Source organism: Orbicella franksi, chromosome 9, assembly GCF_964199315.1.
Source record: "Orbicella franksi chromosome 9, jaOrbFran1.1, whole genome shotgun sequence".
In the NCBI taxonomy this organism is placed as follows: Eukaryota; Metazoa; Cnidaria; class Anthozoa; order Scleractinia; family Merulinidae; genus Orbicella; species Orbicella franksi.
In genome coordinates, this window is record NC_138153.1 from 16,378,781 (window position 1) to 16,403,878 (window position 25,098).

The 25,098-nt window shown below is 38.7% G+C and overlaps 4 protein-coding genes across 4 annotated transcripts; all 4 read right to left on the reverse strand.

Annotated features, from left to right (window-relative positions):
• Positions 1-139: 139 nt before the first annotated feature.
• On the reverse strand, positions 140-5,883 carry LOC145497091 (QRFP-like peptide receptor). The gene has a single exon (XM_081476890.1). It carries the CDS (start codon positions 3,726-3,728, stop codon positions 2,754-2,756), a length of 975 nt encoding a protein of 324 aa, XP_081333016.1. The 5' UTR covers positions 3,729-5,883; the 3' UTR covers positions 140-2,753.
• A 78-nt stretch (positions 5,884-5,961) lies between these two features.
• Positions 5,962-8,280, reverse strand: LOC145497088 (neuropeptide Y receptor type 2-like). Its single transcript, XM_081476885.1, has one exon. The coding sequence runs from the start codon at positions 7,828-7,830 to the stop codon at positions 6,700-6,702; it is 1,131 nt and encodes a 376-aa protein (XP_081333011.1). The 5' UTR covers positions 7,831-8,280; the 3' UTR covers positions 5,962-6,699.
• A 565-nt stretch (positions 8,281-8,845) lies between these two features.
• Positions 8,846-10,462, reverse strand: LOC145498097 (substance-P receptor-like). Its single transcript, XM_081477975.1, has one exon. The coding sequence runs from the start codon at positions 10,460-10,462 to the stop codon at positions 9,422-9,424; it is 1,041 nt and encodes a 346-aa protein (XP_081334101.1). The 3' UTR covers positions 8,846-9,421.
• A 2,974-nt stretch (positions 10,463-13,436) lies between these two features.
• On the reverse strand, positions 13,437-24,862 carry LOC145497100 (uncharacterized). The gene is made up of 12 exons (XM_081476895.1): positions 24,693-24,862; positions 21,923-22,000; positions 21,249-21,430; positions 20,013-20,094; positions 19,076-19,321; positions 18,070-18,130; positions 17,325-17,487; positions 16,624-16,822; positions 16,031-16,097; positions 15,770-15,819; positions 14,964-15,227; positions 13,437-14,146 (listed from the first exon to the last, which is right to left on the reverse strand). The coding sequence occupies exons 1-12, from the start codon at positions 24,748-24,750 to the stop codon at positions 14,073-14,075; spliced, it is 1,524 nt and encodes a 507-aa protein (XP_081333021.1). The 5' UTR covers positions 24,751-24,862; the 3' UTR covers positions 13,437-14,072.
• Between the last annotated feature and the right edge of the window lie 236 nt (positions 24,863-25,098).

Consider the following 25,098-nt stretch of genomic DNA (forward strand, 5'->3'; position numbering starts at 1 on the left):
ATCGACAACATTTTCAACCCACCCTCAAAGCCCAGATGCGCTATATTTACTAAGTCTCGCGCAAATCGACTTCCGGTATGACGAACCGACAGCAAGAGAGACGGCTCGTGTCGATTCCATCAAAGAGGGTCCTCGAATCGACATCCGGTTGGTCGAATCGTCGACTTAAAACACGAATCGACTATAGTTGGGTGTATTGGACAACCCTCAAACGGAAAGGAATCACTTTTGATGAACTCTCGTGATTTATGAAGCCATTCGCTCAACACGGAGAATCAAATTTGGCTCGGATCGAGCGATGGTCGGCGAATTTGATCTATAGAGGCGAACAGAACATGGATTTGCCGCCATGCTCTACTTCGCGTCACCTGGTCTTTGATCGAATTTCGTGCGATGCATATACAGCGAAGCCTGTGGTTGTAATATCAACTATTCAAACTTTTTAAACCTGACCATATATGGTTGGTGATCTGGTTTATCGCATTAAATTATCCTGTCAAATGCTTGACGGCTCATACACCACAAACACCCACAAATTGGTATCCGATTAAAACCAACTGTCCGGTTACAACTTTGCAGATTGATCAGTGAAAAATAAAGCAGTTAATGGACCAATCATATTTGAGGAAATTGTAATTATTTTATTAATGACCCAGACGACGATCGAATAGTATCCCATGATGCAATTTTCTACGTACGTGACGCAACATCGAAGTTATCATGGATTTCAGCGTGAAATAGCGTGGTTTTCTCCGCGGTCTATTTCTTATTTTTATTGCAGTAAAAGGTAAGAAAAGTGCATTATTTAAATCTTTGACACGATTATAATGATTTGTAAGTGTTTAAGAGCGCAGCCTTATTATGATGTTCTTGTCTTTGATTGTGTTATGTGACTATTCGCATCACAAAGTGTTCGTTGACCCGTAACAAGGCCATGAATATTCGCTTTTTTTTGCACAGTATCTTGATGTCTTCGATTTTTGGCCACCACGCCACAAAGTATAGACATAATAATGATTTTTGGCAAAGAAGTACCGAGAAGTTCCCACATTTTTGTGACCTTTTAAGCGATCGAAGTGGACTGAAATTTCGTAACATAACAGTGTTGCGTGTGTGAATGTCTGCTTCAAGTCTCAGTTCGTTTGGCGCTTTATTCTCGAGCTTGGTCATCTTTTAGAGTCAAAATGATTATTTTCGAAGGTTTTTTTTTTCGGTTATTATTCTTTCCGAAACTGCAAAATGCTCAGCAGTGATAACTAGCCTTAATAAAGGAGTGTTTAACTTCGTAAATTTCAATAATTCAATGGAGCCGTCATCTTCAAGAGATGTTATGTAGCAAACGGCACAACAAGGAACAAGCCTGCTAAAAAGCGGAAAAGAGATGTCAAGAGAAAAATCAGAAAACCCCTTAACCTCTCTCCGGAGAATATACCAGTGGTAACTTATTCGTATCAGCACAGTGCTTCTTACCCCAGCGAATAATTCGTCCGTAGGCGAATTCACAGCAACCACAGGGACGAGAGCTCTTCTTCGTTCGTTCATGCTTTCCACATGGCTTATATGTATTTCTCGACAGACCAACGAAACACAAGTAAAACCCTTCACTGTAACGGCAAAATTCTCCTTTGAAACGCATTGAATATAAACTAACTCGTTACTCTTAAAAGCAGAAGCCACGGAATCCAGACAAGTGTAAAAGAACTATGGCTTCATCGCGAGAGCGGGGAATAAATGATGACGTCACGTACGAAGTGATAATATAAGTCTAAACGAGATGCATCATGGGATACTATTCGATCGTCGTCTGTTAATGGCCCTAACCCTAGGCTAATATCTAAAAGACCGATATGTGGCTAAAATAAAATGATAACTTAATATATGATAAATAATATCCAACATTTAACCAACAAACAAAAGGAATGGCGAGGAGACCTCCAGAAACCACCAAGTTTATGTAAGGGGGTCCTCCCCCTTCTAAGGCATTCCTGTTATGATAGAGTCTGAATATTTAATTGTATAGGAGAAAATCATTGTGTAACCTTTTTTGAAAACCGATCAGAGTATCACACATTATAATATTAGGGAGCTTGAGTAACGACAACGACGACGACGACGACGCCCAGTCAAAAATGAATATATATTTTACCAACGAGATTCGCAATTGTCTTGATCTGTTCAGTAGGCCAATGGCTCTTAGAACGTGCTCAGGCTAAATATGCAACGAAAGCGTTCAATTCCAAATGGAAAAACGAAAAATTTGCTGTCGTCGTGCGCGTTCCTCAGACTACACAGAACTTGGTCATATCACGTTCTTGTTTTACAGCGGACGGCAAAGAAATGTACAAAGATTTATAACGCACGTGCACAGCTAATGTTTTTCTCATTAAAACTTTTGTTTGGTGTCGTTGCCGTCGTCGTCGTGGTTTGCTTAAGGTCCCTAGTCTGCTTAAGCAACGTATTGTTTGGTAGACAATTCTAAATTTTTGCTCCTGGATGAAGAACCGTAAAATATTTCATGTTGGGTCTACATTGATGCGTGCGATATTTTGTGGCCCTTCTAGTGTCATGTGGGAGTTTAATTGAGTCTTAGTAGCATATAAAACCTAGAAATGAATAGGGAATTAAACGACGATGATAACTAAACATACATTTTGCAGTATATAATGAGTTAATCAGTTCGAGGCGACATTGCTTTGAACAGAGCTCAGCTGCGACCGGCACCAAGTGGCGGTCTGTTACTCACGTGCGTCCACTCAATCTTTACCCACGGAGTAAACAACAGCCTTGGGGCATCTGCACTTTGGCAGAGCCCCCTTAAAAACATCTCGGAATCTCTCGTTAAATTTGGCGTAAATCATGGGATTAATTACACCATTTAGGAAGAGCATAAGAATAGCGATAAAACGACCGTGGTGCACTTGAAGTACTTGATAGAATCCAAAAGCTAACGACAACTGCAGGGTTATAATCGGTAACGAACAAACATAGAATGCGACTATTAGAGTTATTAGCATCTTTAAAATGTCGCGATTTCGCTTCTCTCTTCCTAGATGAGCTCTTTGCCTTACGTCTCCGATTATGTCGGCGGGAAATTTTCGACGCCAGAGCTTTACTCCGATGGCAGTGTAAAAAGCCAGCATGGCGACAAGTGTTGTTGCGAAAATTCCCGCCAAAACGGCATACCATGTTTTCAAAACTTGGACATCTGTCAGACTGCAGATTGTGAAGTCTTTATCACTCACCAAATCAGCGTAAAACAACATGGGGAAGGCAAAGAGCGTAGGAATAAGCCAGGTAAGGAAAATGATGAAAAAGCACACTCTACGAGTGATGATTTTTTTGAGAGGACAATACACAACAAAAAGCCGATAAGTGGCAATCGCCAAAATAGTTAGATTCCCCGTTACCATGGTAATCAGAGACAGGAATATATCGATCTTGCATAAAATCACTCCAACATTTCCATGAACAATCCATCGACCGCCAAGAACAATATAGTTGTATGAATGCGGTATATTCTGTAGAGCGAAGAGAACATCAGCTACTGACATGTTCGCGATAAATAAGCTGTTGGCAGACCTCACTCTCCGTCTAGGATTCTTCTTCAGGATCACGAGAACCATAATGTTTTCAATCAGCGACGCGATTAAAACAAATATGCAGATGGAGGCTTTAGTGAGCGCTTCAGTGTTGTCGATGGTGGAAGTCGAATTCCTACCGTTATCCATTCTTTATCCCTTGGGATTTACGTTGACTGCTTTGTTACTGAAACGACTTGACGGTGACGCTTATGAATTAGTTTGAACTCTTTCGTACTGCGTGCGTAGCGCTCCTCCGCGTGCATAAGACTTTATTGCCAGCACCAGCGGCTGTGCAAACATTTATCAACCCTAATGGTGAGCCTTCGCACGATTTTAATTTCTCAATTTAGCATTAAATGAAAAACAACAGAAGAACTAACTGCTTTAATATCGGAAGGGATGTATACTTTAAGTGTCAATCACTTTAAAAACAAAGTTTTGTTCAATTTACAATGTTCATTTGATCACGATCCGGCAGAAAACCTCATCAGGAAGTTCACTGACAGGAAGAGACTCAAAAATGCTCTTGCTTCTTTTCACAAGTTCAAATATCAATACACAATAGCTGTGAAGCTGAATAGAATATAAAAGTGTTCCTCGACCTCAGGGTTCAAGCTCCGTTCGAGGCCGGTGACTCATCAGACTGGCACGTATCTCCGGCCTCCATAGCACGAAGCAACTTGGAGTAGAATGGGATGCTAGTCCATTGCAGGGATGTGTGCAAAGTTTATTTTTAAACTGTGGATATCAAATATACCTCACAGAATGAAGTGTTAAAAGGAGTGCACCCTGTGGTGGAGGGGTCAGATGGTCTGTGTTCTGAGTATTCTATCATGATTGCGAATGCCATTGGCGATAAAGAATCATTTTTAAATTGTTTGAGCACATTAAAGCTGCTTTCAGACTAACATTTACCTACGCAAAAACGTCGTCTTCCGCAGTACGTGCCTCATTTAAACTAATGAACTTGCTGTATAAACCACCAATTCGCTTTCAAAAAAAAAAAAAAGTCAACCTCTAACATGCTACCTTCTCGCCCTTCATTTTCGCGATAATTCAGAAAAAGCTTCTAAAATAAAATAAATGTCTGGTAAAATTTTTCGTGCGATTTATCTCGCGTCAAGAAATCAGCCACGGTTAATATATATTCGAGAGATTGACAGGAAAAAAAAAACTTCACCGAAGGAAAGACATTAGGCTAATAGTGATATGTCTAATTACGGTATAGAGACAATTGACAGAAAAAGTCCCGTTGTCTCTATACATGCATGTATATGACCATGAGTCTCGACTTGTACTAAACAGTTACGAATAATATCTCTTGATCACGACCGGTTGGAACTGTAGGTCGATAAAAAAGTAATAGTCTTATGACGCAAAATATTTTGTCAAGCTTCTTCTTGACTTCTAATAACATGGTATTACCCATACAGTAACCTAAAGAGCAATAGTGAAAGAAAAGAGGAAAGTTCGGCAGCATTAACCTGCGTAGCAAGTGTTCCCGAACGAAGAGTTTTTTCCGCATAGAAGATCTTTTTCCGCATTGTAGCCGTGCGCAAATTGGAGCGAGAGCAAAAACAACCTGTTTTGTCGACTTTTTTACTCAAATTTACGCGCGGCCACAATGCAAAACAAGCTCTTCGTACAGGAACGCTTGCCACTCAGGCTAATCGGCAGGAATACATCTGCACTACTTGCATAACGGGAACTGTTACAAATCCGTCGCATAAAGGAAAACCACACTTCCTAGTTTATCATGATCAGCTTCAAGAGATAGTCTATAAAGCCCAATAAACTCCAGCCTCGTTTTTTGACGGGAAGTGAGGTTTATTTCACCATAGTTGCGCAACTACACAATGGCGATCTTACAAATTATATTTTGAACTGATTACCTTGGTGTTGTGACGGGATTCTGACATGTATGTGCCTTGTGAATAAGATAATTGACAGAGCGACAAAGAAGGCATTTTGGTAATAAACTCTATCTTACTTTCACTTCGTAGTTGGTTAGTTCTATTATACTTCAGAATTACTCAGGCTTCCGTTGACCAGTCGTCTAAATGAAAGTTAACAATTCATAGCTCTTAAAAACAAAGAAAAAGCAACAATAGTTTGTGAGGACAGAGGATTTTATTTACTTCCTTAGCACCTAAGTGAAGGCTACTTTCCCTTCTGGATTTAAATTTACAAAGTTTAAAACTAAAGCTCAATCGCGATGAAACGCAGCAAGAACAATCTATGTAAGCACTTAGTAAGTATCCGGACAACCAACTTAGATCAGTGACGTCATAAGAATGATTACAAAATGAGTCCTGCCTACTTTACCGGCTTCTGATTGGCTATTGTCATTGTCAGTGTTTGCGTGGTATAAATGTTCTCCGAAGTCTTGCATGAAGGGAGTGGAATCGGTTCTTCTTTCGCGAAAAGGTTATTTATTGTAATCAGATAGTTTCTTTTTCCGGCAACTATTGAGCTGTACAAGAGAAACAAAATGGCAAAGATCAGTTAAATAACCATTTTCTATTTTTACTGTGGTTTTGTTTGCTGCACTGATGACATGTTTGTTTGATCTGCTCCAATACAAAAAAGGTTTAAACTGAGCATATTCTGGAAACTTCAAGTTTGATATTGGGTAATTGTTATGACTTTTATAATTTCCTGATCCAAATGAAAGGAGGACTAAATTTAAATGAAATGTACAGCAACGTGGAAAGTATACAAGATCCATATTTAAATTCAATCAGTCTTCGACCCGATTTTTCATTCAAATTCACTTTTTTTTTCTTTTTCGATCTCCAGCACGTAGAGAGATTAGACGCTTGAAAAATGTTGGGCCGCTTGATATTATTATCAGTTGTATTTTGTCAGTCGTCGGCAACTGAAGACACTGAAGTCAACACACAATTTATCATTTCTCAGAATGGGCTGTGAGGTGACAGCAAAATTGAAGTTCGCTTTTGCCACGTGTCAGTTATCTTATCAAACTCCTCCGGATCCTTCGTGGCTTTTCGACGCTAATTTTACGTTTGCAGGTTTTGAGGAAAAATCGAATCAACTTGCTGACGTTACAATATTTATCACCTCTGAGTAATAAGTGCATGTTCTAAAGTCACCATAGTTACAGACGTGTTTCTTCATGCAAGTTGTTATTATGAATATAAATCTTTTTTCTTTCAATTGTGCAACCTTTTTTCTGACTATTTCCCTTTCTCACATGGTTTGTTTGAAACGTCACCGCTGAACTGGGTGATTTACAGTGACAGGTAAATAAGGATACAAACTCTCGGCGAATATCCATGTTATACACGCTGTAAATGACGGGGTTCACAGCTCCGTTGCAAAGCATCAAGAAAGGTGAAAGTATGCTGTAATATGGACCCAGTTTCTCGTGGAAGCTGAAGAGAAGGGAAAGTTGATAAATCCAAAATGGTATAAAGGAAACGTAAAATACAAACACCAGCATTGCCAACATTTTTATCGCCTTGTGCTTTTTGACTCGTCCGTTTCGTTGCACTTCAGACAGTTGAATTCCAGGCGCTTTTCGGAGCCATATCTTAATCCCAATCGCTGAATATGAAGCCAATGTTGTAACAAATCCGCCAGCCAACAGAACCGTTTGAAATATAAACCATCGTCTCACCTTTTCGCAGTTCGGGCAAACAGAGCAGGTGACTCTACCATCGGGACTTTTTTCGAGATAGGCGAAGAAAAACAGTGGAGTGGCATAAACTGCGCTTGCGATCCACGTGGCTGCGATAATGAAATACGCCCGTTTCTTCGAAACCATCGTCTTAAGTGGAAAAAACACCCCAAAGTACTTTTCCACAGCAATGGATAAAATCGTTAGATTCGATGTAAGAATTAAAACTGCTGAGAGAAACACGTCAAACTTGCAAAGGAAAGTACCAAAATGACCTTTGATAAGCCATTCACCGCCTAATAACATATGCACACATATCATGGGAATCGTCTCGGCGGCAAAGAGAAGATCGGCTGCGGACAAGTTTACTATGAAGAGATAGTGTACTTTTCTTCGTAATGCCCCTCCAATCCTTTTAACAGCTCTGATGACGACTATGTTACCGACCAACGAGAGAAGAATCGCCAAATAGTACGCAAACACCAGGAAAATCACCCACACGGTAATATTCTTTCTTTGTGTTAGTGATTCATGTGAACCTTTTGACGAATCTGAGGTGGAATTCATGGTGGAGTTGGCACTGAGTTTCGTTGCACTCTCGATATTCATTTTGCTATCAAGTGTCTTTCGAACGAAGAAAGTCGATTCAGTTCAGCTGTTTGCTTGAAGCAGCTGTCAGACAAACTACACAAAATGGGCACATCCACATTAAGGGAACAAATAAGAAAGCCATTCAAATTAATCTTGGCCAGAGAATGATTAGCTATCATTTTTTAAGTCTCTTGATTTTGAATGGGAGGCGGCGGGAGGTATCTAAAACAAGAGAAGACATTAGCTAGGCTGGGGCCGTGTTTGGCATACCTCCAATGACGTATCTTGCCAAAATAAACTTTGTTTACCAGCAGAATTTAGAAGAAAAAATAAATAAATAAAAAAAGACAATTTCCTTTTTAAGTCAGGGTCACCATCGTAACATAAACACAAGTATAAATCTCAAGCAAAATGCCCAGTACCCAACTGAGTGTGCACCTGGGTGAAATCGAAGTACAATGAATTACAAAAAGAGGAGCCTTTATTCATGGCCGCTTCTTTATTTCCCGTGTTATTTCAACGAGAACCTTAAGCTTCACCTTATCGCGACATTCTTTAATAGTGTTGCGATCCCAAAAAAACCCTAAAATTTGATATTGAGCTGCCATCATGCAATGTTGATCATAATTGTTTTAGGACTCCACTTGCTTGAGCATGTTGGTTTGTGCTTGCACTTACGCCCTTATGTTTATACTAACAATTATCGGTTGTAAAGAAAAAAAGACGTACCACTCGAAGCTAACGGAACTGCAGCCACTAGAAATGTTTTATTATTATTTTTATTATTATTATTGACAACAAGACAATATAGTATAATTAAGACCACAGGACTATACTACAATGCTTCGCGCTACTTTACTAGAAGTGTCAAACAATTAGTTCCCCATATAATACATTATGGAAATCGTCGAAAACGAAGGGAAAGGCTGTCGATGACATCTTCAAGGCAGACGGAAATAAGCGATAACTGTCAGGAAAAAGAGAAGTTATTATGCGCATTTAAATTATCTAACAAAGAGGTTCAAAATTTTTTTTTTTTGTTAGCGCTGCGCTTTTTGTTCTAGACTGTGTTTATAGAAGAAGTACTGATCTAAATCTTGCAGTAAGATTAAAATCACGATTTACATGATAAACTCTTCCTACATACATAATATCATATCTACGACCACAAATTCGATGTTAAAAACAACGCCCACGATTATGCCGACTGAGCAATCAACTGTGAACTGGTCATATTGTGAGTTCGTAATATAGGGTCTAACATACCCATACTGTAAATGATGCGATGTCTTGCCAGTTGTTTTACATGTAAATCAATAACAAAAAAGAATCTGAATAAAAACCGAGCTCAAATGGATGTAATTTTAGCCGTCATCTTTGTCCTTGTCAATGGAGTAAATGTTATACGCTCTTTGCATTTATACCGTTTGAGCGCTACTGGACAAATGACCACTGTCTTAAGCTATTATAAAGTACAATGAATTTGGCTCTCACTTGCAGTTAGGGAACAACGCGAATCATTATTAGTTTCAATGGTTCTGGTTGCTTACGGCACTCATAGATGCAAAGGTCGTTTTACTTCATGCAGACCTTTCTCTGATTTTTCCATTTAAAGCTGAGTCGAAGACCTTCCAGAATTTCCGCTGTCTGCGCTTCTCCTACTTGTGCCTGCATGTCTGTCAACAGTGTAAACAACACTTCTGGAGAATTTGCAGCACTTTGGCAGAGCCGCCTTCACACCATCGCGAAAGCTCCCGTTAAAAGTGACGTAAATTATCGGATTAACTGCGCCATTCAAGAAGAACAACAGAAGGGCAATAAAACGAATCTGGTTTATTTTCAATAGCTCATAGAATCCGAGAGTGTAGGACAACTGTAGAATGAAAATCGGTAACGAGCACACATGAAACACAATTATTAGCGTGATGAGCATCTTGAAAATGTCTCGATTTCGCCTTTCTCTCCGTCTGTTACCTCGTTGGCTAGCGTTGCCAGGTAATTTTCGGCGCCCAAGTTTCACTCCAATGGCAGTGTACAAAGTCAGCATTGTGATGAGTGTCGTTGCTAAAATTCCCGCCAAAACCGTATACCACGTTTTCAAAACTTCTACGTTCGTGAGGCTGCAGATTATGAAGTCTTCGCCTTTGCTCTTCAAATCAGCATAGTGCAGCATGGGAGAGGCGAATAAGGTGGAAATGAACCATGTCAGGAAAATAATAGAGAAGCAAACTCTTCGAGTGATTATTTTTCTGAAGGGAACGTACACGGCAAACACTCGATCAACAGCGATGGCCAAGATGGTAAGATTTGTGGTCACCATGGAAATGAGAGAAAAGAAAACGTCGATCTTGCAGAAAACCATTCCAATGTTTCCCAGAAGAATCCATCGGCCCTTTAGGATATAATTGTTATATGCATGTGGTATATTCTGCGCGGCAAAGAGGACGTCGGCTGCTGACATGTTTGCGATAAAAAAGCTATTAGCAGTTCTCATTCGATTTCCACAGTTCTGTTTCAGTATCACAAGAACCGCAATGTTTTCAATTAAGGACAAAACGAGAACGAACATACAAATCGAGGTTTTTGTGATTATCAGTTCAAAACTCTCTCCCTTGGAACCAGTGATCGAAGAGTCAGTGGCATTGTCCATTTTTACGACCGAAACTTTAAATGAAGTTCAATTTCCTTTTTGCTCAGATCTGTATTTTGAATATTGTGGCTCAGTAAGTTCGTGAAAATTTAAGGAGCTCCGCATTCAAAGGTGTTGGCCGAATTTCTGGCTGCATTTTCTCAAAGAAAAAACTATAAAAACTTCAAATGTAGTAGACATCAATCAAATGCTCTAAATGAAAGTTCCTAAATAAATAATAATTTACCCAAAATGTGAGCTTTTTCATTAATTCTTACTTGATTGGTTCTAATATAACACAAAAACACTTTGAAGGGCAGCCATAACATTTCCAAGTGAGAACATTCGTAAACAATTTATTTTAATTTTGGGAAAGGGAGGAATACAGTTAAAATTTCTTAAGTCTTTCGACAGAGAGGATATAAAAGTTATTTTTACAACCAGTTGTAAGATAAACACCACGCAGTGGTCAATTGGTCCGTTGTATATATTAAAAATATATTTTGACAATGTATTATTTCAGCTGTTTTGGGACAGACTTAAAATGTTCTTGCATAACAAAGAACACATTAGTTTAATTAAAATGCTAAAATGTTCGCGACTGTGTGCTAAATATTAACAAACGGACTGTCGGTGGAATATTGGAAACAAAAATCATTCCAGCTTTTTTGGCCAAAGTTCAAATTGAAACAGTTAACATTATCCCACCTTTTTTTGTCTCTTCTTGGCTGTATTTTCCAGGACAAGATAAGTAATATTATTTGAGCTTTGGCTACTGTGCTATTTCAAAATAAAGTCCTTGCGTATAGAATATTTTGCTGAGAAGGCGAAGCAAAATGAATTATTAACGAAAAGATTAGACAAACAGTTAAGCGGAAAAAATTTTAATTAGTGTCTGTCAAAAGCCCATTACATGTATGTTTCTTTTGATTAAAACAAAAAGGAACGATTTATCAACACGTTTTAAATTCTAGTTCAAGGTCTAATGCTTACGTAAACGTTATTTTCCTTTCGCTTGTAATGTGTTTTTTTCCTATCATCCTATCCTAGACTACAATTTAATTATTTTTTTGCTATAGCTGTATGAGTGAGTAACGGTGAGTTTTGGAATTAAAAAAAATTAATTTAGCGAACACATATTTTAAAGCCCCATTAATTTATAGCGAAACAGTTCTGTTTATTTCGTTTGTAAAGTATTATTTAAACAAAGCTCGACAACAGCTTTAAAAGGTTAGTGTTTAAATTGACAATTTGGCACTTAAAACCAATGGGGCGAATTATTTATTTAGTGTTCAACTGATAATATATTTTTAATGATAGTTCTGCCCCGGTTTTCGTCATCTACGTGCTTGTAAATGTATTAAAAACACCAGAGGATCTCAAAGAACAAGTAATTTTTTTACGAGTTAAGAAGATTAGGAGATGACGGAGACGTCTCGTAAATACTAGATTCGAAAGGCCGATGGGGCCGAATATTGCTAATTGAAAATGTTTTTTGTTCACTAAAACATTAAATTCAAACAACATGAAATTTTATCAGTATTACCAGATTTGAAATAGCAACAAGGGTATGCCTTGTTTTGATTAGAACTACAAAAATGTTCCCACGTACAAACGTGTTTAAAATTTGAATTGCCATGCAGTAAGTGAAAACAATGGGGAGTCACCGTGCTTGTTTTCGAGATAACGCTCATTGAAGACCGTGTGCGATTTTAGAAGCTTTCGTTATTTTAAGACGAGTTAGCCTACAAACTATCAGCAATAACAGAAGCAGCATTAATGACATTTACATCAGGTAAACGTACTCAGTTCAACACAACTAAGTCTATTAAGTAAACATTTGCAGCTGATGTCGTTCCTTGAGGTAAAATAGGCCTTGAATTAAAAAACATACATTGCAAGCAGTGTTGCCCCTCCATATTTGAAGAAAACTTCAGTCCCACGAGGGCAGAAAAGACGAAATATTTATTATTTCTCACGTACAGATTTTTTTCTCTGTCTGTTTGTAATTAAAATGGAGAAAATCAGTAAAGGAAATGATCTATGAAAAGAAATTAGGGGGTCTTCGACCATCTAAGAGTAATTGCGGATGAAATTAGCGCAACCGGCACCAAGCCTTATAAAAAATATATAAATACAAACAAGTCTGTAGACTTGCTTGTATTTCGTGACGTGGCCCGTCGCTGTAACATGAATAATGTGCGCGGTAAGGATGCGCAGAAACAATGGGCGCGACCGTCAGTAATTGTTGCACTTGTGTGGCACGACATTTTTTTTCAATGCAGGTAACATATATTACCACTGCACAACTTTTAGGCCCTGTCGCAAAAACAGATTTTATTTACAACCAAGAGAGGGAGAAAGTAACTTACAGGCCTTTTTCCTGAGGTAAGCCTTCTAAAGCTAAGTTATCATTGGATCAGTCCCGGCTTTAGAAATTTCAGAAGGGTCTAGAAGTAGCCGATCCTTTGAGCTAACTTTTAAAAACGTTTTCTACAGCTAAACGATCCTGAATGGTTTTCCTCGTGTAACTATCGATGAGTGAAGAAACTACAAAGTGTTTTTTCTCAAGACAAATACATTATTTTGGAAGAGACTTTAAGATAAGCACATCGCAAGAGTGTATTGGTGCACCGTCTAGTTTAGGGACCTCATGATCTCGCCAAACACTACGGCAACGAAAAACTCAAGATTGCAAAGAAATATAGATTCCAACGATCTCTCATTTACTTTTTAAAACACATGTACATGAGGTTCCCCTTTAGAAGAGCAGAATTGAAGAAAAAAAGGTTAAGATATCTTTTGGTAGACGAGAAAACAAACATGAATAATAAAAGTATAAAACTTTTTACGAGTAAATGTGATTCATTCACTGTAGATGAAGCATTGTACGAGAAAAAAATCCTAATTTATAATTCTTCGAACTCCGCTCGTTAGTCTGCCCACCGGTAGCCTGCCAGCGCTGTGGCAGGAGCAGCAGACTCACGGCTTTCCTCATCGATCGACCTTGCTCCTGCCTCAACGCATGACAGCCTGTTCGCAAGCTAGCCCACCGGAAATGTATTTACTGAATAGCAGATGGTGTTTCATGTACTCTAAGAAAATATTGCACGCTTGATGTCTAGAAAAACTGCTATTGGACGTATGAGCGGGACGCGAGTTCTTTCAGCAGTTTTTTCTAGACCTCAAAAGTGCATTACTTTCTCATAAAACATAGGAACACCATCTTCTATTTGGTTTAGAATATAACACGAAAAAGTGAAATTATTTACATTTGAGAAGGGACAATTCAAGAGCCAGTCGTGCATCTCTGTATATAGAAAAGCACGCTCAGTTCCAATAGCGGGTATACAGCAGCTATATCTAACACGAAGTACGTGCTCTACGTCAAAGCATGCGCGCAGAACAGACTAGTCTCAGGCCACGTAGCAAACCGGAACCTCTGATTCTTTTGACGAGGGATCCACAACGGTAAGTATAGCAGGCCCGTCACAGGCGTACGTTAAAAAATGAAAAATCGACCCTCTAGACATTGCAGTTAAGTTATATGCAACTGTGCGACAAATGTACTGATACTGATATTTGTCCCATCATTAAATAACGATGTATGATCCATATAGACCAGAATCACTTATGGACAGTCCCATAACGCCACCAACCTCCACACTCCTAATTTATCCTTCCTGTGTAGACCTCTCCCTGATCCTGAAAGCAGTAACCATAGTAACATCAACATTACGGCGTTCGAGAGGAGGTTACAGAAACGCTGGGAGAGGAAGGTCTGAGAAGGGGATAGGACTATCCTAATCCATCATGCACGAGATCCTAGGATTTTAGAGGATTGCCCTAACAATACCCTGTTACCCAATTACACACCTGGGTGGAGGGAGACAATTAAATTTAACGAGGCTTGTCGATTAGTTAACAAAACATGCAAAGATTCCAACCCAGAATCCCCTACAGGTGGTCTATCCCACTAACTAACTAATAGGCCATTTCCGTGCTGCATTTTGCCTTTGTGTCAAAACAAGTCTTTGAGCGAAACCATTCATATGAATATGAGTTCCCCCTACCGGTTCATTTTTATGCAAATCAAACTCATTTTCATATGAAAGGTTTTGCACGAAGACTCGTTTTGAAATAGAGGCACAAGGTAACTCGGAAATGGCCTATTAGTTGTTGCACAGGAAGTAAATAATGTGGAAACGGTGGAATCGGTGATGTGTTTGTTTTGAAATTACTACAACGTGCTTGAGAAAACGGATTATTAAAAGAAAAGGTTTCGTCATGAATTCTGCCGGTTTTTTCTTACCTTATTGATATGAATCGAACTACGAGATCCATTACTTCAAAAAATTGTCACCTTTTTGTATTTTTAGTGCAGTTGAAACTTAGAAGTCAGTCATGTCGTTTTAAATCTCACCGCATTTCTTTGCTTGATAGAAACCCTACTTAAAATAATTTAACTTATTTGCAGTTCATTGAAGGAATTTGGGTCAAATGCCCGTCGTTTTATATTTACCTCCGTAAGAAACTGTTCCATCATTTTTCAAGTTAACAAAGTGACTTTCTGGAAGAGCTGATTTAAGGTTCCTTGGAACTGAGACAGCACGCACAAAATCTTTTGAAGATGACTCCTGTTGCCATTCCTCGGGCGTTATGCAACTCCAAATAATGCCATCCGCACTGACCACATGACATCGGTCATTTCTTGTCACGGCAAAAATCCTTTTGTGCAAACCGCTTACAATCATTCCAGAAATCATCTTTACTCGCGAATCTATTCCTAAGGGAAAATGTAAAGTTTAAAATTTTGACATTATTGTTAGTACTTATTACGCACCCGCTTTGAATTTGCTACAGTAATCTGAAGATTAAATGGTAGAAACCTGCCTTAGCTTTGGTAAGTGGCAGGGAACAAATGTGTAAAAATGAAGACGTTCCTCCTATTTTTTTTTCCCTTTTTTTTTCCTTTGGTCATTCTTCCCAAAAAAATCCTAGAAGACTTACAACTTCAGGCCCCCGCGAAAAGCAGATGCATATATGATGTACATTCCGGCTATTTTAAAAATCGGTAACCTTCTTTAAGTGTCTATTTTGTTTAAATGTAAAGTTAGACTACCACAGCTACTTGAATGGGACTATTTATTGTTCTTTATTGACGTTTTGATTGGAAAGGACATCCGTTCAATGGCCCACACTCATTCAAAAGAACATATCATTTTTTACTTTAGATCGACGTAAAAGCCACTGAGACCCTCTAACTACCGTAAAAAGGTTCAAATTAATTATAGTTCATTAAATTATAAAGCTATATAGATTACAAACCAGTCCACTGAGCACCATCAAATGACACATGGCACGAGGAAACAGAATCACTAAAAACAAACAAGAATGAGCGCAGTAAAAACTTTAGCGGCTATACGATACTAAGTTTAAACTGGCAGAAACAAGCATCGATCACATTTGGGTATTAGAAGAGGGAATAGTTTTTCTTATTTTGTTTACCCAGAACTCTTTACACAATGGCCTTACAATAATATCCTTAATTTTGCAGAGCCATTCCATCAGATATTTTAATAAGTTCACCTTTTCTTCTCTTTACAAAAGTATACTTCACCAGACAGTGGGTTCATCAGAAATCCTCTGGAAACATCTGCCAGGAAATAATCAGAAGTACATAAGATTACCTGAAATTGCATAACGCTACCTGAGGCCTATTTCTCAGTGTCCTTTCACCACGTGCATTGCTGAGAAGGAGAAGGATGAGTCTTCGAGGAAGACGTTTAGAATTTACAGTTAGGAAAGCTACATTGATTTTGCGGCAAACCCTTTCTTTTCTTTTAAACTAAGTTAAAGGATATGAGTGACTTGATCTCAAACTCGATGTTTGGACATCTAATCTTAATTACCATAGATTTTAAAGATTTTTCTCCTTTTTCTCCTAAGTTTTAGTTCCGATTGAGAAGAAAAATCAAACACTCAAGACAGTGTTTGACCACATTTCCAAACCCCTCGACGCTCGTCAAAAATACTTCGCTACGCGTCGTATTTTCAACGCTCTTCTCGGTGTTTGGAAATGTGGTCAAACACAGTCTTTCGTGTTTGATATATTACATCTGAGCAATCATAAGTAATAACTGCGATGGAGGTTATGGAAACCATGTCAACAGATTTTGTACCTTCTCTCACTGTGAAGTTGACTGTGACCGATTCAACTGAGCCCACGAAAATCTTAGTTGCACCATTTGCCATGCGCTGTTCATACATGAGGAAAGTCGGTATGGTCAGGAAGTGTCTACCAACGGACAGTGTGCTTTTGTGATCAATTTGAACCGTAATATTGATTTCCACGGATGCCCCAAGTTGAATTTGCTCAATCTGACCAAAGATAAGCAAAATTAAAACTGCTGTGGATCATTGTGTCAACAAGGTCCTTACAACTGATGGGATAAACTACCCTGTCGATGGTGAAATGGCCGAAGCTTAAAAAACTAAATAAAATTTCTTCTCCCTTTAGTTGGCCACCCTAAAAAAATGTTTTGCATCTGACTATTGAAAACTGGTCTAGGGGGCTACGAGCGTTTGTATGGAGTTACGAACTTTTGTCTGTGGCTACGAACTTTGGTCTGGGGGTACGAACTTTTGTCTGTGGGTACAAACTTTGTCTGTGGGTACAAACTTTGTCTGTGGGGACAAACCTTTGTCTGGGGGTACGAACTTTTAAATAGAGAAACGTTTGTATGAGACATTTGCATTTTTAAAACTGGAATACTTTTTAATGCAATCACGCTAAAGCTTAGTAACTAAAGCCAATGATTTAAATCTGTTTTTCTTTATTGATCAGTTTTGTTCCCAGCTCCTCTCTTATTTCTCAGTCTACCTCAAAATTATGTTCCCCAGGGTAGGGAGTAGTGACATTTGTCCGAGGCTCGTGGCTCAGATAGCGCGCATAGTTGGGTAAGATCCAAACCAACTTTATATTGAACGCCTTGTCACCTGAGAAGAGGTCGTGTGTGAGGAGGGCTATAAAGACAACTGAATCACTGTTAAAGAAAAAAAAGAATTAGCTTTATCCAACGGCACAATCCAAACAAGAGAATATATTATTTCTTCTTTACCGTAGCCAAAATTTGAATTAGCCAATCAGGCGCCGCGTCATGTCAGATGTCCTGCGATATCAAGTCACTGATGTTTGGGTACGGTTAATATCTAACTGTACCTTTCTGGTACGCTTCGGTGGAGTTTCAGGCTCGTTTGTTCTGATCATGGGTATTTTGGTTTGATTGCGTCTCGCCAAAATACGAACCAGGGCTTGGCCGAGTTCGCTCGAGATGCCACCGAAGACTACCAGAAAGGTACGATAAGTATTTTATTGTGAGCGTTGGCCCTATTCTCGGTTCTGTTAAAGTTATCTGCTCTTTCAAAAAGACGGTGGTGTGCTCTGTAGCAAGTCACCTTCAAACGAACCTCTCAATGAAATATGGTGTTCAGTTTCTGACACAGCAGTTTCTGAGGCAGGTTTATTAACTTGAGGAGAGTTTTTATCGCTTGCCGGATACTAATGTAAATACACTAAAAGAAAAGAAAGTTTCCATGTGACGTGTTGTGTCTAGATTATCACTCACTTTTGAAGCAGCTTCTCGGCGTCTTGTGCTAAAATGGTCTGGTTTATGATTGGTCTTCTTTCTGAAATGAAAACAGGGCCCCGTTTTATGTTCTAACGTAAATTTTCTGGGCTGATTATCCAGCATACTTGAATAAAGTGTAAAAATCATCATAATTATAAAGATCGTGAAAGGAAAGTTAAAGCCGCTAATAGGTGAAAGGAATGTAAATGGCTAGGGAAAAACTGAATTAATGGACTGATCAATAAGCACTTGCAAGAACAGCCATGCACAATGTCTGAAATTTAGAGCCAGGGACAATAACAAACGATAACAGCAAACACTGGACGATGCACAGAGGCAGCTGCAGATGATGAACGACCAAGAGATCGGCCTAGGACAGAAGATCATGGAGGTGAATTGTGTTCTACTTGGCACTTGGCACCTGGTGTGAGTGAGTAAAGGTTTCAATTGCCTCCAGCAGTTCGAAGTTCGTCAAAAAAATACTCTGCTACGTGTCGTATTTTCAACTCTCTTCTCGTTGTTTTGGAAATGTGGTCAAGCATGGTCTTTCGTGTTTGATAATTGCATAAAGCAAAAACGGACGCTTGGTTGGCCATACAGCAGCACTTTATTCCAGATCCAATGCGAGAAATATGTCTTTTCCCCCTGAATGAAAATGAGTGTAGACTCTTTTTACCAGGCCGGCCAGTCCAAGAGGTTTTTTTTTGTAGCCAGCCCTTGAAGAGAGGTACTGTACGAGAACTGTTTCTTGACTGACACCATAACACGATACATGACAACAATTAAATTAAAAGCAACAACGAAACAGAAAAACACGACGACAAGGCTCGAACACTGGAGCTTACTGAACGCATTAGCCATTAGGTCACGGCTCTTCTCAATTTCTTCTCAGAATGTGTTTAGGAGAGCTATTTCCAATTAAAAATACTGCATGCCATAAAAGCTTATTTACAAAATCAACATTACGCATTATCAACGACACAGATTCTCAACGGTACCTTACCTCTAACCAGGACTTCAACTTCGTATGTATCACTTCCAGCAATGTTAGATGCGTTGCACTGATAAAACCCTGTGTCAGACTCGTTGAGAGAGGAAAACTGAAGACTTGTATTTTCATGAACCAAACTACCGTCCTTGTACCAGCGGATAACCGGTTGAGGATAGCCGCGCGCAGAACACTGAAGAGTGAGAGAATCGCCGGAGAAAACAACTGGAAGACTGGAACTGTTTATTATAGAGGGTGGTTCTGAGAAAATAAGGTTAAGAAAATATGAAAATAACTCTGTAGAGTTAAACAAAAAAGAACTACCATCTGATAAAAGATCGAATTGTTAAAAGTACGTTTTAATTGGTTGCTAAGCCATATTATCTTAATCGTGATCTGAGTGCCTTAGACGCCATTATGTCATATAGGTCACACGCATAATACGTCATACGTAACCAATCATACACCGGAAATTTTTTCAATAGATCACGCGAAAAATAGGCCCACGCGCCTTGGAGACGTGTTGTCAGGATAAATCTGTTGAAAACGTGTGTAAGCGAAGTGCTTTCTTAAAAGGGCGTACGCGTTGAAATTCCGGTTTGGTAAACTTGTTAACTTGGGAAATGCCAATTTGCTATGAACCCGGTTTTAGCTTTGATTACTTTCATGGATTAAAATTGTGAATTGCTTGGATTATCCTTATTTCCTCCCAAAATATCTGTGGTATGTCTACGTCACGTTCTATGTCTCAATCGTAGCATGTAATGTGTCAAAATCCATGGCTACGCAGCCATTTATTGCAAAATTTTCACCTTACAAAACAAGCTGTGGCAATCATCAATGAGGTGTTTTCAGATCTCGTGAATTTAACGCGACTTGATGGAACGTTGCGTAACAATTGTTTGACGCCGATATCGCGTGCACAGTGTACAGATATCTTAAGTGAGCTAACCTTGAACCAAGACTGTACCAACAAGGAGTCCACTGCTTGAAACGAAGTTTGAGTTACAACTAAAGCTGAGCACCTGCTGCATCTTAAAACACAATAAGTTATTGTTTATATAATGGAGCAATATACAACAGGGAACCATACGATACCAGGCCCTCACCACGGTGGTGGTGATTCTCGTTGGCTATTAGCATTCTAGAGCGTTTTAAGAGAACGCTGAATACACTGCAAATAATGTAGCGAGGACGCAAAGCTATTGAAGCGGCGCGCAAACTCGTCATCTTTTGAAAAAAGACCCAACCAACAATCAAACAAACAAACAAAAAATATATTATCTATTAAATCACATTCTTTTCCCAATTTTTATTTATATTTTATTCACTTTTTTTTCAAACTTTCTATTTTTCTATAAGTAATAGTAATTGGACCGAGTGGAGTACAATTCAGGGAGTAATCGCGCGTGTAATTTCAAAATTGGACGAGCGCGAAGCGCGAGGCCGATTTGAAATACGAGCACGGTTACTCCCTGAATTGTACGACACGAGGTCCAATTACTAATTAATCATATCTATAACAAATTTCGGTATAGAAAATGTCTTTTGAGAACTTGTACGTATTTAACGAAAACGTCTGTAGCGCTTTTCATGAGCTTTGAAAACTGTAGAAAACATTGCGAAGGAAGCCCAAGGAAGGTGATGAAGCCGTGATCGCGCGCCGATTACGTGACAAATAGGAGAACCAATTACGATCGAGAATTTTGTTATAGATACGATTATAGTAATAAAAGTAATAATAATAATAAATCATTTGTAACTATTGATAGACTGCCCCGCCTAGACTAGGATAGCTATCCGCGGGTCAGTCCAACTGTAAAATGTAGATTTTATTAAGAAATATCCACTACAAAAAGGTATATTTAATTACAGTAATGCTCCTCTTTCAGAGGTTTGCAGAGGTGTAGCAGCTCTCGAAAGCGTGTAATTCTTTTGCTTGGTAGCAGCTGTTATTGTTTTGGGGCTAGAGGCATTGTTTCTGTTGTTTGTTCTGTTGTCGTCTCAAAGGGTATCAAGCCATTCATTCCAGAGGCCTTACGAGAGCAACTACTAGACCCCTAGGTTGAAAAGAGTACGGAAGGTAGAATTACTCTTGTACATTGTATATATGTATAGACCTCTATCCAGAACCAACAGTTTTGAATGTTTGTTATCCCTTCGATTTGATTGGTTCATAGATCAGTACCTTAATACCATAGGAGCCCGCTGTATTGGGAGCGGTGTATACGTGAGTGAAGTGATGTTCCTTACAGTCTAGCTGCGACTTTCCTATGCTCGCAAGGCATCGGCTTGTGCCGAACAGGTTCAAGTAAACTTGTCGAATACAGGAGGGACAACTGGTCGATGCAAGGCAGTATTTGTAGTAACCTACTCAATAGAGGAAAAAGCATATTGATTCATTTTTTAATTGAAGACGGCCTCGTCCAGTCACTTGGCAGATCAACCTCGCATTCGTGCTTGCTTCGTTTCCATTCACACCCGTTTGTCCTCGCCCACAAAAACCGAGAGCTTGGAACAAGCTAAACTGAAGATTACGACCAAGATTAGCATTAAGCGTTAAGCGGATTTAGATTTATTGCTTATTTAAAGTAACCAGTATATGTTTGCTTCCAATCCAATGATTTTTCGATCATAAAATGTTGTAATCAGCCTTGCGCAATTCAGACTTTAATTGAACGAGGAAGCAGGCAGTCCTTTTGATGTAGCATTGGGGGCTGTGTTTTTTTGCGTCAAGGGTTTTTATTTTCATTAGAAGCTACTATAAATTGAATCAAAAACTCGTTGCTCGGGTTCAAAAACTCATCCTTATTGTCGTGAGAAAAATTTGGACGAAAGCAAAAGAACACACAGTCACTGTACCTTTTACTGTAACGACCTCTCCACGTTGAATGCGAAAATTGGTTGTTCCAGTTAACTTGTATTCTCTTCCCGACACCACTGTAAAGGAAGGAAAATTGGGTTAAAATTGGAAGACGTAGAGCTAAGATTATACAGTAGAGGGAAATTATTTGTGAGAGAAGTCGTGTTGGACAAAGTCAGATTTAGAGCCTTACACCTTACTCAACAACAAACTTGAATCACAAAAAGGAAGGAGAAAAAATACAATAATCAGTGAAGTATCCACGTAACTCATTCCGAAAAATGATTAAGATCTGTTTCCGGGATTTTTGATAGAATAAGCAAGAGAAATTGTTTAAATTCCCACGCGTGTTGTCGCAAAGTTAGAGGTATTTATGGCTTAGACAAGGGCTGATATTCAGAATGGTTCTATATTTAATAATAAGATAATAAGCACGAGATTTCCTGCCATATATTTTGACGTCTTTGGTGATATATTTCTCCGATTCTTATTGGTTAAAATTGAACACATGATGCGATAATGTTCATCGGCGGAGAGACACTAGAGAGATTAAGCATGACGTTACGTCGAACGGGAAACGGCAAAAATGGAACTTTTGCCGTCTGTCTTCAGCTGTCTATACGGTAGAGTGAAAATATTTTTATTTCCGGTGAATAGTAGGACACATTTTTCTTTTTTTGTGTGATTTAGTTAAGAATTAGAATAAAAGAACACAAATTCGGGGGTAATCTTTGCCGTTTGCCGTCTGCCGTAAACGTCGTGCTTAAACTCTCTACTATCTGCCCATAGTGCCCGTCAGAAGAAAATACCCGGGTGGACAATACTGAGTCGTCCATGAAAGTATATGTTTCTGTAGACAAGCAGGCTTATAGAAAAAAAAATTGACAGACGAAGTTTGTACTGTTTTCTTTTTCAAATCATTTACATTTGGCTGTCACGCCTTTCATCTACAAAAGTTGAAAATAATTCAATACGATTTTTGAACCGGCACGCAGAGGAAAATTTTGTGGTGAACAATAAAGAAAATAGAGTGTTTATGTCTCCGAACTATCGGTCTGATAGTTGTCCCTTGGAAACGTGATGTTCTTAAAACTAGAATATTTGCTCGCCTCGACGCTTTGCTTCTGCGGCAAATATTTGTTTTACGAACAGAATAAATAGATAGTGGGTTTCGTGGCCAATAAGAGAACGGTATTCGTGATAAAACGCTCAGTGGTAGATTTATAATTAAAATACAAGCAATCACCTCGCGTTTGATATTCTGTCGCATCTTTCCGGACTGGAATTTAGAGTTTTACTTTGGTCATTCAAGCAGGACGTTTACCCTCGCTTTACGCCGGCCAGCTACTTGTATTTCCTTCGAATCTTTACATAGAGTATTGGTTCGCCGTATTAGGTTTCGCTGTATGACCCTCATTTGTAATTTTAACCGCTCCAATAGAGTGCTAATGTTTTGGTTTTTCAGACAGGCAGGGGTTCGTTTGACAGACGTAAGGAGCTCCTTTGGTTGATTTAAACATCCGTACTTATTATTTTTCTTTGTTTAACTTTATCTCTGAGAAGTGAAGGGCACAAAAGGACTTAATGTTTGGCAGAGGACATTGCTGCAAATGAAAGACGCTTGCGTGATTGATTTGATCCCACCCACGAACGCTGTTACACGTAGTATAGTTCAAACAGAAACATTAATAGATGAACATTAATTTTGTCGTATTCAAGTTTTAAAGCATCATTATTGGTTAGAGAACTATAGTGATTTTCATAAAATACAGAAACGAAAAAAGACGCAATTAATATTTTCTTCACGTATAAATGATTTCACAAGAAAGGAACCGACGCTGCTGAAATCGATATTAACAGTTCAGCCGCTGTTACACTTTACCAGTTATCAACGAACCATCTCTTAGAAATCAGAAAGTAAAAATTTCAATTTCCGTGAATTTCATGAAAAACTGACATTCTTTAAGCGAGTATAAACAACTGAAATTAATTTACAAAAATGCTGAATAATGCGATGTACAATTGTATGGCAAGCGAATGTCAGTTTGTTATTCAGTTTGATAGCTTGAAAGACTTGGAATAACTAAAATGAAACGTGTTTGCAGTCGGTATAGCCACAGGGCAATGTTAACTTCGGTGGCGTTTTCAATAGTTTCTATCAGAACTTTTAAAACATTTCGTACGCATCCCCTGCCGTTATTTACTTCCTAACTACTCTCAACCGCCTGCAAATTAACACTTGGAAATGAAAGATGACTCCAAAACTGAATAGCCGTTCGACCGATGAACTGAAAAGCCAGTGTCATTAAGACATTGTAAAATTATTCTCACAATGAATGTTGTCGAATATCATTGACACAATTAATCACTTTCATTGTGTTGCGGCCTTGGCAGATTTTATACAGTATGAGTCCCACCAACAAAAGGAAAACCAGATGAAATTGATCAAAAGTAACCTCACTGCTGAGTGAAACCGTTTAGCTGATTTCAACTTTCTGACACAGAATACAATATTTAAATAAATCTCGGTTCGGTATAAATTTATTCATCCGGCCAGTAATGATGAGTCAATAAACTGAACATTTTAGTCCGCAGGTATAGCATTTACTGAAAAAAAAAATACTCAAAGGAAGACATTAAACGAAGAAAGCTTCCTTGCCGCAAAAGAAATTCAAAACAGTTAACTTGCTCTTTTTGACATTGTTTGAAAGACTCGTCTATACAGAATGTTGACTTATTGACGAGAATTAAATCAAAAAGAGAACTTACCATCTGCTGAGTACAAATGAACAGCGATAGATACTGCAAAGACTGCTCCAAATGACATTTTACCAACTTTGTAAAAAAAAGTTGTTGCTGTGATATTCTGACCGATCAGTGGGTCTTCCTCCACTTCTTATATGACGAGAACTGAATCACGTTTTTCTGGTTTTTATCGCTCATAGACATTGCATAAGCTATTGGAAGCAACCACTGTTTTGTCGAAAACAAACACAGTTGCGCATTTGGTGAATTTTAATGAAACGTCTTTTCTAAACAATCAGTGATACATAATGACAACACCATTCAATCATTGCATCCGATCTGAAAAAGGTCCCGATTACCGACAGAGACCAAACGAGAGGTTCAACAGCGAATTCATTCTGAGTCTGAATCTAACAAGCAAATGCAACAA